General features: G+C 35.9%; 1 protein-coding gene and 1 long non-coding RNA gene across 3 annotated transcripts; one reads left to right on the top strand and one right to left on the bottom strand.

Moving 5' to 3' along the window:
- Window positions 1-59: 59 nt before the first annotated feature.
- Window positions 60-11017, top strand: LOC128514758 (Y+L amino acid transporter 2). 2 transcript variants are annotated; one of them, XR_008356568.1, is made up of 11 exons: window positions 60-656; window positions 1924-2447; window positions 5305-5430; window positions 5972-6116; window positions 6314-6437; window positions 6806-6909; window positions 8048-8144; window positions 8650-8799; window positions 9113-9296; window positions 10100-10323; window positions 10413-11017. XR_008356568.1 is itself a non-coding variant. In XM_053488645.1 (10 exons), the coding sequence occupies exons 2-10, from the start codon at window positions 1925-1927 to the stop codon at window positions 10192-10194; spliced, it is 1548 nt and encodes a 515-aa protein (XP_053344620.1). In that variant the 5' UTR covers window positions 60-656; window position 1924; the 3' UTR covers window positions 10195-11017. The 2 variants fall into 2 exon arrangements, 1 of the variants encoding a protein (XP_053344620.1); XM_053488645.1 differs by having other exon boundaries at window positions 10100-11017.
- Window positions 11018-13259: 2242 nt separating this feature from the next.
- LOC128514866 (uncharacterized) lies at window positions 13260-15027 on the bottom strand. The gene is made up of 3 exons (XR_008356576.1): window positions 14916-15027; window positions 14608-14693; window positions 13260-13920 (listed from the first exon to the last, which is right to left on the bottom strand). It is a non-coding gene; the product is annotated as an uncharacterized LOC128514866 (long non-coding RNA).
- Window positions 15028-15701: the final 674 nt, after the last annotated feature.

The raw sequence follows: 15701 nt of genomic DNA on the forward strand, positions 1-15701 counted from the left end.
AAACTTTGTATGCTCTCTTACTAAGGGTAAGCCAATGTAATGGGTATGACAGCATGGTGGTCCGAAATAGATAAAAAGAAATATACAAAAATGTGTAGCGATAATTGCTGTAAATTACATTGTAAAATTTCAATAGTGTGTAGTAGATGAATGGTAACATAAACACCACTAATGTTGGACAGGATGTTGTAGGTTCAATTTAAGTAAGTGAGTAAACACTCACAAAAAGCCAACGCTGCACTAAACTTGTTCTGATAAGTTTAGAGAATTTTATTGCATCATTTTAGTGGTTAATCCAGGAGCATAAAATTGGAACCATATTGTAACAAGCTAATTATAATCTTCCAAATACTTTCTATTATTTATAGAAATTGACAGTAGGAGGATCTCTCTCTCTCTCTATCTCTCTCGCTCTTTCTCTATCACTCTATCTGTCTCTCTCTAAGCACAGACATCCAAAAATAAACGGGAACTTAAGGAACCGTGTGTCCTCTGTGTAGAAAAACACTTTGCTGGTTGGAATTGCAACACCACACACACACACACACACACACACACTGGTACTCGTCTAAGCCTCTGGATCTCTAAAGATAAAACTTTATCTTGGATTATTCATCCGCACGGTTCTGCTTTTATTTATCATCGGATTTTTAAAGGTATGACAGAAATATTCAAACTATTCTTTGACATGTTTTAGCATAACTAGACTGATGAATTACTGTATGTTACATGTTCTAGTGAACATTATGGTTGCGTCTGGTAAAAGACTATTCTGGGTTTTTCGTTTGCATCTGGTAAAACCAGACAGTCAGAAACTGAAAAAAATAAATAAATCTAAAGCTTTTATGGTTTAAGCAATAGGGGGGAAAAATTATCTAGAACCCTAGACCTGTGATTGTCCCTTAAAACTCTATAGCAAACAAATTGGATTAGATCCCTATGGTTTCTTGGTGAAGATTTCCATTCTATAAATAACCATACAACAGACAAAATATTATTGAATGCTTAAAGGGGTCTTTGATTAGTTCCCTTAGGGAAAAACCTTAAATGTTCGTTTAAATGTTCATGCAGTAACAAATAGGGAACTTTTAACCCTAAAAATAGGGTATTTACTTTCCCTCTTGGACCTCAACCCCCCATGGATTTTTTTTTCTTTCTTCCGTTTGTGTCTATAGCAAAATTTAAAGTACTATTAATTGGTGAGGAAGCCAGACTAAGACTATAACCATTTTTGTTTTATTTCAAATCTTCTTTAGAAACTTATTTCAAGTTTCTATGTAAAATTCTGCCAGAAAAGAGATATGCATTACGTTTAGAACTCCAAACATCTACGTTGGGATGTGTCTTTGAAAAAAACACTGAAACCACAAAAGTTAAGAATATTTATCTAGAAACCTGGGAATACCCTTAGGACCAGTTTTGTTTTATTCCAAACCTTTAAAGGTTTCATGTAAAATGCTACCAGAAAAGAGAAATGCATTATGTCTAGAACCCCAAACATGTTCTTTAGAAGATGTTTCTGACAGATCTTAGAACCTCAAAAATTTAACTAGAACCCTGAGAAAACTACAGGTTATATAAAGAATCCCATGTAGAAACTCCTAGAGGTTATATGGAAAATCCCATGTGGAAACCCTTACATCTATGCATGAATTATGGAATTTTATAAAATCTTCACAGTATTTGTAGAGGCTCTATGTATGCTTTGAAACACAGAGATTCCTTTTCAGAACTAAATAAAGAACAGTCAGAAGAATCCAAATCTTCAACAGTTTTTAGAAAAGTTTCCTGGGTTCTACTACTGACGAACACTTTTTTTTTTACTGTGTGCCAAATTGTATAAACCAATTTGGAAATTGGAAGGTCTATATTCTGTTATAACTATTGTCTGGTCCTGATTTCATGTCTTCTCTTGTTGGTTAGCATGAAACAGAAGCTCTTGGACATGTGCCGAGCACTTTGCCCCTTGTTTAGGGCAGACTCAGACCCAGACCCAGACCTGAAAGCACCAGCGAGTCCTGATGGCCAGACAGACAGGATGGTAATGAAGAGGGAGATTTCTCTCGCTAACGGTGTGTGTCTAATCGTGGGAAACATGATCGGATCAGGGATCTTTGTGTCACCCAAGGGCGTTCTGCTGCATAGCGCATCTTACGGCCTGTCGCTGCTCATCTGGGCACTCGGAGGCTTGTTCTCGGTCTTCGGTGCCCTTTGCTATGCAGAGCTTGGCACCACTATTGGCAAGTCAGGTGCCAGCTATGCCTACATTCTGGAGGCCTTTGGTGGATTCCTGGCTTTTATCCGCCTCTGGACTTCAATCCTGCTGGTGGAGCCAGCGAGCCAGGCTGTCATCTCTCTGACGTTTGCTAACTACCTGGTGGAGGCTCTGTATCCGACGTGCCAACCTCCGTACGATGCTGTGAGAGTTATCGCCGCTGCCTGCATCTGTGAGTTAAAGATTAAGTTTTTCTTGTTCTTGGGCATTTTGGTAAATAGCCTTTTCAAATAACTATGAATATGAACTTGTTGAATATAATCTACATTGGACAGAATAATAAAACTTAAATACAGTATGTTTCTTTACTCGCATTAAAATGATGCTATGAGACACTGAAGACACCACCATCAACATTAATATCACTAAAAAACCATTAATGTTAGCTAGCTTACAGCTTTTGATGTTTCAAAATACAAACTCACTCCATATTTGTAAGTATCATTCATAAATATACTTTCTTTGCAATTTTGGTGGCCAGCTAGCTAACATACTGTAAGCTAACCTGTAAAAAAAAAAAAAAAAAAAATAATAATAATATAAAATCAGGACTTTTCAGTCATTGTTAATTTTGGTCATAATGTCGTCTTTAGCCATCTTGGTAGTATTAGCTAATTTGACAGGATTTCATATTTGCAAGCTACTGTACCTAACGTGAGTTAATTTTTAGCAGTAGGCCGCTATACCACAAGCTAATCTGTACGGATAAGTGAATTTTATGTTGTTTTTTTTTGTTATATTTGTACATTGTAATAATCTAAATGGTTAACCAGGAAGTATTTACTGCTTAACCTGAGCAAATTTGCTAACATGAGCTAGCCTGACAGATTTTTAGGAAGTTTTAAAACTTTGACTGATCCGCTGCCTAGCATGAGTTTCCTCTGACAGGACTGTTTAGTCATTCTTATTAACACTAATTAAATACCTTTAATTAATTGTAAACTTTAACCAGCTAGATTAGCTAACCTGATGAAATTTACTTCTAACAAAAGTAAACTAGCTACCGAGTTTACTTACATGACTGTATTAGCAAGGACGGGATTTTGAGAGGACGATCAAGTTTACAGGATATTTCAGTAAACTATAATCCCCAAAGCTGTGTTAGCTCTTTCCTTACAATTCTTCTTCTTATTCTTTACAAGTAATGATGTTAAAATTATTTATAGATAATAAGAGAGAATTATCTACTTTAGCATAGCCACGTTTAAGCAGTTGCTGGAATATTTCTGAATATATAAAGTTCTTTTGCAGAGACAGTAAATAAAGAAGCAAATACACACATTTTACAGTCTGCTCAATTTGAATGCAGTTTTGCTCTTCAGCAATGAAAAGCAGGTTCAGCTAGTTTTAATCTTGGATCTGACGTTTTATTGTTGGTGGGAAGATTTTATCAGCATGGTGTTAAAGGGGTACTGTACGGGTTGAGGAGTCTGCTGGTTCACTACATGCTGTTAGCCACTGCAAAGTATTTGTGGTTTATCTAGTGGTGGACTGTTTCATGCTTTTGGAGATCCCCTGCCCTTCCCCTTGGCAACTTCCCAACCCTGACCATTATTGTGTACATCACTGTTGTCTTTTAAAAAAAAATCTAAAGAGGAACAAACAGACTTTTTTATTCTTCTTCTTTTTTTTTTTTTTACATTGAAAAAGATTTTAAAATATATATATATATATATATATTAGTAAGTTTATTTCCCATGACTAATCATTTGGCACAGAGTAACTATGAATTGTGCCTCTAGAAACCAGGCCAAACTATAGTGGTCTGAATTATTTTTTTGACCTCATCCCTGTCTGTCTGCCTGGACACAACAAGTTTGGAAAGTAGGTGAAAGATCAACGTGTCAGGCACTCGTCCCAGGTCTCACTCAGACCTATCTTTTCTAAACTTGGAAATTTTTTTTATGTGTCACCACATTTTTAACAGCATAATCCTCACCAGTAAGGACAGAGTTTCAGTTCTGACGTGTAAACAAAGTCGAAAGCTTGCGTACGTCCAAACACATGACATATGTCAGTAATGCAAGCCAGGATCTGTTTTTCTTTTCTCTTTCTTTCGTAGTAATGGTTGCTGAGCCGAATATAGGGAAAGAAAAGAGAAAAAGAACTGGCATTCTGCCAGTATACATGAATTCCTGGACAGGCCCGTCTGGGCAGAAACTGACCTCACTGAGCATGTTATTCTGCAGAGTAATAGTGCCCGATACAGATTAAATATTAAAACAGAGATAAGTGTTTTGCAAGTGTTTTATTATATGGTTTCCTCTGGTGAACTTGTAATATTTGGATTGCATTTAGAAACGGGCCACTGTTTAAATTACAAACAGGGAAATGTGTATTGCTGAACGTGGTGGGTGTATTACATCTCGGAAAAACAAATCACCTTCTTGGTAGCCTCAGCAAACTGAGATACCTGAAATAATGGAGTTATTGGAACCAATAACCATACATCACTTTTACACCATTATTCCTCGGGTCTATTCCTGGTTTAATCAATCAAGAAGATAAAGTAGGCTGGTTGCCAGGAAAGCCACCAAGTGGATATAAAAAAGTCATATGATTAGAAAAAGATGTTCCCATTCCCGCTTTTGCATTCAACACTTTTTAAAATTTATTTTTCTTTTTAATACTTTCAACCATATACAGTACAAACAAACTCTCAATTTGAATGTGATAAATCAGAATAATGACTATACAAAATACCATGTTCAGAGAATGAATAGAGGGCCTTGATGAAAAAAGCTTTATTAAGCCCGGTTTTTATGTTATTATTTTCTATTATAAATTTTAACATTTATGACTAGAATGCAAAAGTTGGTCAAACATCTTGTCATTAATTAAAAAATAATAATAAATGAGTAAATAACTAATTAAATAAAGCAAAACTGTTGCATCATCACAGTAAGTGTAGTTCATCATCAACATTTCTTCTCCTTTGTTCGTCAATGTTCTTCCTTACCTCTCTAAGAGTTTTTTCTTAAAAAGTGTCTAAAAAAAAGTTTTTAAAAAACTCTTCATTTCCGTCTCAGGTGTGTTGATCTTTATAAACTGTGCCTACGTGAAGTGGGGAACTCTGGTCCAGGATATCTTTACCTACACCAAGATCATGTCCCTCATCCTCATCATTGCAATCGGCATCCTGAAAATAATTCAAGGTACGGAAAGCCACATGGAACGATAAAAAAAAAAAAAAGAATTTACCGAGTTTTCCACTTATTACAAATATAATTATGGTGTGGTGGGTTTTTTAATATTTCCTTTTTGATTTGCTTGATTAGTCATAGAGTAACAAAGCAACAGGCCACCTGGCCATGCAACTGGCAGTCATTTGTTCCATTTTATTTATTTGTTTATTTTATGGGGGTGGCGGTGATTTCACTTACATGTTGAGTGTTTTATTTCACATTAAATGTTGAGGTTGTATAAAGACCAAATTAAAAAAAAATATATAATAAATTGTTTTAAATTTTATAGACCTGACTGTATGGTAATATTTGAGTGTTGTTCAATGTTTTAGAAAAAAATCCTTTTTTTAATATTGACCTGTGTTTCCCTTTGATAAAACTCATGCATCAAAATAGTTACTGGGTCAGATTTTTTTTTGCGCTGAGATATTGCATAGCAATATATAATAGCTCCCATTTCTGTAAAATGTCGATCGCAATATCTTGAACATTAACCTTTTTATATTTACAGGAGAGACTCAGAATTTTCAGGACCCCTTCAAGGGCTCCTCCATGGAGGCTGGGAGCATTGCACTCGCTCTCTACTCAGCTCTCTTCTCATACTCTGGCTGGGATACACTCAACTTTGTCACAGAGGAGATTGTGAATCCAGAAAGGTCCTTGATTTGATTCAAACAGTGCTGCTGTAATAAAAGATGAACTTTTGTTTACACTTTTATTATAGGCTACATTTTTTATACCAAAAATGTAACCGTTTAATTTTAAACTTACCAAGTGTTTATGTGTCAGTGAATAAATTTTAGTCCGTCACTGACATTTATTTTTAATTTTTATTTTTTGTCCCCCCATGCAGGAATCTACCTCTAGCCATTGCCATCTCCATGCCGATTGTAACCATCATCTACATGCTGACAAATGTGGCATACTACTTGGTGCTGGACATACCTTCCTTCATGGCGAGTGATGCGGTCGCAGTGGTATGTCCATATACAGACATCAAAATAATTTTTTTTGCCTTTATTTATTTTTTTTCAAAATTTTAGTTACAATTTTCAGAATATTTTTTCTGTTTGTAGTTAAAGTTTAAAGAAAGAGGTAATTGTTTTCTTTTTTTCCAGAAACCATGGGGGTGTAAACTTTTGCACCTGTATGTAATATTGCATATTCTTTATTCCAACTTCTGTTTGATTTGTTCGTTAAAGGGTTCATTAATTCCAGTGTAAACCATAAATCTTGGATTCCTGCAAAAGATATACTGACAAGATTTAGGATTTAGTAGATTAAGGTCTGAATGTGCAGTAGATCTCCAGTTGATTGGCTTAAATGACGTTTTCTGCTTCTACAGACATTTGGGAGTCAGGTTCTGGGACCCATCAGCTGGGTCATTCCCATTGCTGTGGCTATGTCTTGTTACGGAGGACTGAACGCCTCAATCATTGCTGCCTCAAGGTGAGTTTGTGCTTATTTTTGTCAATCTCATCCTGGTTTGTAGTGTTGCCTGCTTGAGAAGCATAGAGTAGGTGATACATACGGTAGGGCTCACTATCTGTTGACCACTAATCCATCATTATTTACATTACATTTAGACATTTTTCAGACCCGCATATCCGGAATGACTTACAAATGTGGTTTGAAGAATCCGTCAATGGATTGATTCTCATTGGATTGATTCTTACAATGGTACTAAATACCATCAGTCAAACACTGTTGGGAAATGTTTTTTAAAGTATATATATAAAATAAAGGGGCGAGAGAATCAACCCAAATATCTAAGAAACGGATAGGTCTTTAGTCGTCGATTGGAGATTGTCAGTGACTCGGCTGCATGGACATCGAGAGGAAGTTTGTTCAATTACCTACTCTATGCAGGTGCCAGAACAGAAAACAGTCTAGATGCACGTCTTACTCAATGCCAGAGTGATGGTGGGACCAATTAAGCAGTGCTGGAGAATCAGAAGTGCAATGTGTTGTCATCCTCATCCATCTAGGAACCTCTGTAGTCCAACCAGGGGTTGTGGATGACAATAGTGATTACTATTATATTTATTTTCTAATTTATGACCATGGCAGGACTTCTGGTCAATAATAATAGCACTAATACCATCCATTGAACCGTAAAAGTCAGACGTTTAGTAATGTGACTACACGGTAGAACCAAATAATGCCACAAGTTTGAACTTTCTTTTTGTTGGGTAGAGTAATGCTGAATGTGTGTTCTGGGAAAGAACTTTTGCTACAATGCTTCTCTGATTACCTACAATACTTCCATCCCACTTAACTTAAGGGACACATATACATACTGTAAGTAACACAAAGATCACAATCAATCTTCTCGAACAGGCAATGTGTTTAAAATGTGTGAAAATAAGAATTAAAATGATCGGATTGATGATCAAATCAGCTTCTCCTAAACCAATGAATGGGAATTTGACCAAACCATCACAGGACCGTCACCAAGAAATATAGATGTGCACTATCTATTAGTTTTTAGAAGTAGCAAGTTCTATGGGTAGGCGACACATCTTCCTTGGAAGTTGGACCTTTCGAAATTTTGGATCACAGTTTCTAAGTGTACTTCTTGTTGCAGGTTGTTCTTTGTAGGAGCGAGAGAAGGCCACCTCCCAAACAGCCTGGCTCTGATCCACGCTGACCGCTACACCCCTGTCCCTGCTCTTCTCTTCAATGTAAGACTCACACCACTCTGATCTCTTACTGGACATGATTGGACAAGCTCCAACTCCAGGATGTTTACTTAGAAAGCTACAAAAATAGGATCATCCATCTTTTTGCTGGCTATCACAAAATGCACACGGCTGTACTGAACAGTATGCACTTAATACAAGTACTTGTACAAGTACTGGTGTGCTTTTTTATTTACAGACTATTTAGTGTAGGAGCACATTGTACAAAGGGGAGTTGAAGTCATCTACTGTCCACTAGTGTTCTAAAATAGTCTTCTAAAATAAATCATTCACAGCAGCCATAATATTTTCCTCTTGTATCCAAGCAACATGATAACCAGCCATACTTGCTCTTATGCATATCACCCCTCAGGCTTATAAATCGAGGTCATTTGTGAACAATCTACCCTGGAGGAACATGTTTTGTTCGATATACTTGTCATGTAGTGTGGCAAAATCTGCATAATCATTTAAACAAGTTCTAACTGGTTTGTATTTTTGCTTACAGGGTGCAATGGGACTCATCTTTCTGTGTGTGGAAGACGTATTTCTGCTAATCAATTACTTCAGCTTCAGCTACTGGCTGTTTGTAGGATTATCCGTAGCTGGACTCATCTACCTTCGCTTGTCACAGCCAGACAGACACAGACCTGTAAAGGTAGCTGAGCATCTCTATATGACTAAAGGGTTGGATTTGTCTTTAAAGGGCACCTATTAAGCAAAATTAAGTCATTTTGTTAATCCGGATGCTTAGTGATGTAGTTCACTGATAGCGCATGGCTCAGCAGTAGCTCATTTACATAGACATGGAAACAGCAAGGTTGGAGAAGGAGTGCAACAGAGGTTTGATGTATTGATAAATGTATTATCTCAGGGGTACTTGAGGGGTACTTCAGCAGACACACTAAGGAGGAGCTTTGAGACAATGTTTCGATTTACACCTCATCTTTCATCTGTCTTCTCTTTTCCAGCTTACACTGCTCATTCCCTTCATCTACTGCTTGTGCAGCCTTTTCCTCGTCATCGTTCCCCTTTATAGTGACACAATCAATTCCCTGATAGGAGTAGCCATTGCACTGTCTGGTGTACCGGTATACTATTTCTGCATCTACCTGCCTGAGGAGAAGCGGCCTAAATGGTTCAGTCAGCTCAATGGTAAGAATCTTGATCATTATTATTTTTTTAGCTTTTTTTTTATAGATGAGCAGTTAGTCTCATAACATACAGTAATTAGCCTCATATTAATCTCATGGTCATATGATTAGTCTTACATGATTAATACTATTAAACTGAAAAAAACAGTGCTTCTTCAGTTGAAAAAATTGCTTCTTAGTACAGCTTACAGTAAGTACAATAGAGTGGATAACTGTTAAACATTATTATTGTTAAATATTATTCTACAAAAGTAGCTAAAAAATCTTTTCAACTGCATATGCTTCAATTGTCTAAAGCGTAGCTAGTCTAATAGCAAGATGAGTTACCAAAAGAGAATGCAGCAAAAACACGGAGGAAAGAAAAAATCATCAGATACTCGTGACGAGCTAGCTTATTTCAGCTTCAGTAACTCTAGCTAATAGCTAATAGCTAATACAGTATAACTATGGCCAATAGTTGGCGAATAGTTTAATAGCCAATTTTTAAAAAATGTTTCCCTAAAATAAAATGTAACATTTCTTGGTATTTTTGATGTACTCCATCACTAACTAGTTAAGTGTTGCTAGGTGAAGATAAAGGTTTTCAGAAAGATCTTCTTGGACCATTTTGATAGAAGCGTGTTTCGCAAACTTGCCAGGATTTTGAGCTTAAAACAACAACAACAACCATGATGCCTTTCTCAGTAGTTACAGTTCCGAGTACTTCTCCAGCTGTCTCTGTGCTCCAGATTTTGATTTCAGTTTGTTGACCCTGTCTCGTCTTTCTCCCTGCTCTCGTTTCGTTGTCGTCTTCATCGGTGCCAGCTTCCATCACTAAATACACCCAGATCGTGTGCTACTGCTGTCTAACAGACCTCGATGTGGAGCCGGAGGAGGTGGCTGAGAACAAGACTCAGTGATCGATGAAAGAACCGAGCACGGGACAAGTTTTCTACTTAAACTCTAGAAAACATATTTTGAACTTTTGAAGCGGACTTGAATGTGGGCACCATGCTGAACTTGGTGCCCGGTGAGGAGCTGTAAAATTTGTATGTATCATTTCTAACATTATCAATGACTTTCAATCCTGTGACATGAAATGAAATATGTTTTATCTTCACCTTTTTTTTTTTTTTAGATTGAAATGAAGTTATGGTGCAATACTTTGATTTCGACATTTCTCCAAAATATGTGCCTAGTGCCTCCTATTACATGGAATGGAATTTATACCTTTTATTCTACCAACAAATTTTGTGTGTTTTATTCTAGAATCCTAAATCTCTGACCGTGTGGGTTTGTCCATATTAGTCAGACCCTTTAATTATGACTAAACTCTAACTCATCCTGAGGAGTGCGTAGACCAGCGACCAGTCAACAGTTTTCTGACAAAAAGCATCCAGTTTCTACTGCTCCACCAGAAGAGGAACTTCTAACCTTTAAGCAGCAGCCAGAGAACGCAAAAAGGAAAAATGTTTCGGCACACAGTGACTCAGCAAAAGCTCTTGGGCAACACTACGAAGACAAAAAAAAAAAAAAAAATGCATTGTCAGAGCACTCCCAAATGAGGGTTCTGAAAATGCTGACCTTGAGCACGTCCTCAAAAATCTGTTCTGCTCGTCAAAGGTTCATTTCAGACGCATTCTGTAGTACTTAGGATTCTGCTTATCTCCATGGGCAGGCGATGTCAAGGTCAACCATCTATATCAGACTTTCAAGAAATCTTAATCTAAATAAAGTTCTCATTTCCACAGGCATTGACCACAACAGTCATTACCTCTTGTGTGTGATCAGTGACTTATTTTTTAGACATAAATTGAGGTTCCTTTAAAGGAATTTAAAATAAGACAAATTATTTGGATGTTGAGTACGATGGCACTAAAGGTGAAACCTTTAAAACACAATAACATAAACTTTAAACGGGTAGGTTAGGTTCTTACTGAACATCATATGCTCGTTTCTGATTGGACGCAGTGTGCTGTAGCAGGAATCAGAAATTACCATGGAATATTCCCAGTCTTCCCTTCCTGTTTGAGTTTGTCATTGTGTTTAAGTTTTTTGCTCTTGTGGTTTTTCTTGTGGTTTGTTTAAGTGTTTTGCACTTTAGGGCCAACATAGCATGAACAAACAGTGTGTATTTAATTCCATAGCATTATAATAATAATAATAATAATAATAATTGTCTATTGCCCAGTAATGGTCAAAGATGGAACTGCAACTAATTTAAATAGTGTTCTACTGGAAGAGCGATCATGTTGTCCTATGCTACCTCTATATAGAAAGCGAATCAAGCAAGACTGTTGATCTGTGGTTGTCTCTGACAATGGTGGTGGGAAACACCTGGTTAATAATCGATTTGAGGGTTGATAATCCAATGCATTTGAGATAATCCATTTGAGCACAGGACTCCTATATTAAACAAAGATCTCATCATACAAATGCAATCATGTATTAGAACGAGTGCATTCACATAAAAGCTGCCATAATATAAAATTAATTAACACCTTTTGACCAACCGGGAATAGGCCTAATATTTTCTAAGTTTGATCTGGTTTAATTATAATGAATTTATTGTCTACAGCAGATCAGATTTTAAGGTTTTATGCTATTTATATGCTTCTAGTAAATCATCAATAGGTGTATTTCTGGATCATGTTCCTGAAATAGGATCCGGATTTGTCACAATGCTGGTCAGGATAAAGCCATTTATTCATTCATTCAAGTATCTATTCATCCACTCAGGAATGATAATAATGCACTGCCCCCTGCTGGAAGAGAGAGTAAGAGAAAGCCACACCCAAAACACAGACAAGGAAATGGCTCATCTTTTCTCTTCTGTTGGGTTCATTGGGGAAGTAAATCCTTGTTGTTACATAAGTATGCGCCCCTATTGGTGTGAAGACTCGCATGTAGATTGTAGATGCCCGGAGTCTTGAATGATATTAATATCACTCACTCTAACTCATTGTCTATACCGCTTAATCCTATATACAGGGTCATGGGGACCTGGAGCCTATCCCAGGTGAATTAAAGCACGAGGTGGGATACAGCCTAGACAGGGTGCCAATCCATCGCAGGGCACACAGACATACACACACTCATTCACACACTAAAGGCAATTTGAGAAAACCAATTAACCTAACCTACATGTCTTTGAACTTTGGGAGAAAACCCACCAAGCACAGGGAGAAAATGCAAACTCCATGAACAGGAATCAAGCCTGGCTGGGAATCGAACCCGGACCCTGGAGGTGCAAAGCAATAGTGCTAATCACTACACCACCGTGCCGCCTGATATTAATATGTTACACATTATAAAAAAAAGAAAGTCCAGACCACAGTTCTGGAGAAATATCAATTTTATTAAATCCATGATTAATATATACAAGGGGTGTTCAAGTCAAACCAGGACATTCTTATGTCCATGAAATTTCTTATGAATTAAGGTGTAAAACATTTATATTTACAGAGGAATAAATAAAAATAAATAAATAAAAAATTATGGATAACTTGCCAAATTGCAGAAGAGACGTCTGTATGAACTGTACACACAATCATTTACCAACCCCTTTTGCACATTTCAGGAACTTACTGTTAGTATATACTGTAGATGTTCAGTCCCCGGTAAAGTCCTGACCTCACTCCAAGTCATTTCCCTATGTATGGGTCATTAAATGAGTTCCTGGGAGACCAGCATTTCAGTCGTAAAGCAGTGAGTCAGATCACGGCTCTATAAAACTTTCTACCTTTATAGAATCAAAGCACTAGTGAAATACCAGGATAAGTACTTTAATGTAGCAGGGGATTATATAGAGAAATAATTGGAGTTTGTTCGCTCATAACTGTGTTCTGTTATTCTGCACAATCAACAAGTCCTGAAAAGTATACAGAACAGGATGACCCAAAGAAGGAAAGCTCTTTCAAAGTCTTCCTTGGATGATTATTTTCATATCTGTCTTATACCTTACAGTATTTATCGACTGGTTTTTTGATGGATGGCTTCCTTTAGACACTTGTTTTTCATTGCATAATCAATCCTATTGCCACCCAGTAGAGGGTAGTAGAGGGTTTACCAGTTTAAATGTGGTTCCCTACAAAGTCTCTTCCTCATGCCATCTCGTTTTTTTTTTTCTTTTCCAGTATGTACAAAGTCAGATATACCTGATTCACCACATCTTTAACTCCAATCATAGAAAGAATCAACATATAACACAATTCAGGCTTGTATACTTTATACAGTGCAGTGTTTATTCTAGTAGTTTAATGGTACTGTACATAATCACTATTTATCACATCATTCAAATACTCTTTCAGGACTTAAAATATAGAGATAAATTGGGAAATTAGTGAGACAATAAACATAAGGGAGTTTTCTTCTCATGCAGGATTTATTCAGTAATTCATCCATTGTTGACAAATCATAGAAAAAGCATTTATTATCAGTAACAGTTACTTTTAATTTCCTCCCACAAATCATCATGATGGCTTTAAATGCTAATCTTTAACAAGGATTTGAAAAAAGGTAGAATAGATTATAACAACCCAACAACCCAACAACAATCTTGAAGGTCCTCCTGACACAGCCCTTCATAACTTCTTAATGCTCGTCACTCTCGCAGTTACATTGTATTGCTGGAGGTATGATATATACTACATTAAAAAGGACAAAGAGAGAGAGAGAGAGAGAGAGAAAGAGAAATAGAATGAACACTTTAACATTTAGGAGTAACATCCTAGCAAATAATATCAAAAACATATGTGTATGAAAAAAGTGTGTAATTAATTAATTAATTAATTAATTAATTAATAACTCCAAAAACTAATTATGGTGCATGTAAGTTAATTTAGGACTGATACAGTTTGTCACTGTTTTATTTATTAGCTTGCATTTTGGAAAGTGACTACAGAAACTGAAATCTATAACCCTAAGTGTGTTTTTAGTTCTTTCTCAATTTTTTTCTTAAACAAACCCAGCTCAACATCCTCATCCATGACTAAGTAATATGTATTAAAAAAGTAAAGAAATCATAATTTCATATCGACACAGTCTGAACATGTAAACTGAATCGAGTTTTTTTTTACTTCAAACTCTAACCCTAACCCTAACCTTACCTCAATCATTAGTTATAAGTCTATTACTTTGTTGTTATTATGATCATACATAATAATGATATAATATTTATTAATAATTTTTTTTAACAAATTTGGAGAAAAAAAATGGAGCAAAAAGTTTAGCAAAGTCATAAAATAACAAATGAAAAGCTTCAAAGCTTTGATTTCAATTGAAATTTTAGTGACTGAGCATTTAAAAATTAAATGAATGTAGAAGTCACCTACCTGCTGCAAAATTTTGTTCGTTAGATTTGTATCCAGCGCCACTGTGGTTGTGATCCTAGCTCTCAGCCCAATGACTATAGGGTACCCTGCAACAAACACACTTTACTTTACATACAACTTTATATTCAAAGTAATGTGTGATTTATTTCATCTCTCTCTCTCTGTCTTTCTCTCTCTCTCTCTCTTTCTATATATATATATATATATATATATATATATAGAAAGAGAGAGAGAGAGAGAGAGAAAGAGTTAGGAAATTTATTGTGACTTATTAGCTGAAAATAAAGCTTAAAATGGTTTGTACATACTTGGAGGCTGTGTTGTAGCACTGGTTGGGGTAGGAGTGCTGGTGGTTGTGTTCATGGAGTTAGCTTGTATGAGTTGTGTTAAATTAGCTGCATGTGGTAGAGTAAAGATTATTTGTTGTTGATTCAAATTTTAACATAGTTAAATTGGAATTAAATAAAAGAATATATAATAAATTCTATTATTAGAATTATAATATACAAATTTAGTACATGCATAATGTAAACTTAAACAGAAGTATGCTAAAGCTCAAATGTATTAAATGATTAAACATGAAAAAAATTGACATGCTTTGTATGCAGCTTACTTATGCAAAAATTTTGCGAGTTTGATTTAATGAACATGGCGTTTAAAATGTTTTAGTTTTCTACCTAAAACAGATCTGTGCCAATGCAAACGCATTCATAAAGCTGAACTTTACATTCGATAATAGTCAGTACATGTGCAAATTAATGGGAGCAGTAAGGGGCTACTTAGTATTGCCTGCATTTTTTTCCTGCAAAAAAATGCACTGTAAAAAAAAAATATATACGTTGAGGTTGCAAGACACAAGATTAAAAATTAACTGGTTACATTAAAAAAAATTGGTTTCATTCATTCAATTTCATTTAAGTTTTTTTATTGAGTTAATGACTCAAAGAGCTGCCTGATTTTTGATTCATAACGCACTTACAAAACGTGTGATGGGGGATTTTATCTGCAATTTGTTCCCAATCTAAATGTGCCTCAGTTATGCATACATTATTTTTGTAAAAAATGGTATATGTGATTTGTTTCGACATTTTAAA

This window comes from Clarias gariepinus, chromosome 1, assembly GCF_024256425.1.
Source record: "Clarias gariepinus isolate MV-2021 ecotype Netherlands chromosome 1, CGAR_prim_01v2, whole genome shotgun sequence".
In the NCBI taxonomy this organism is placed as follows: Eukaryota; Metazoa; Chordata; class Actinopteri; order Siluriformes; family Clariidae; genus Clarias; species Clarias gariepinus.

Excerpts from the sequence above, each read along its gene's own strand:
- LOC128514758 (XM_053488645.1), top strand. The coding sequence starts at position 1,925 with ATGAAACAGAAGCTCTTGGACATGTGCCGAGCACTTTGCCCCTTGTTT. Across the intron at positions 8,145-8,649 it reads TCCCTGCTCTTCTCTTCAAT|GGTGCAATGGGACTCATCTT; the intron begins GTAAGACTCACA and ends TTTTGCTTACAG. Across the intron at positions 9,297-10,099 it reads ATGGTTCAGTCAGCTCAATG|CTTCCATCACTAAATACACC; the intron begins GTAAGAATCTTG and ends CATCGGTGCCAG.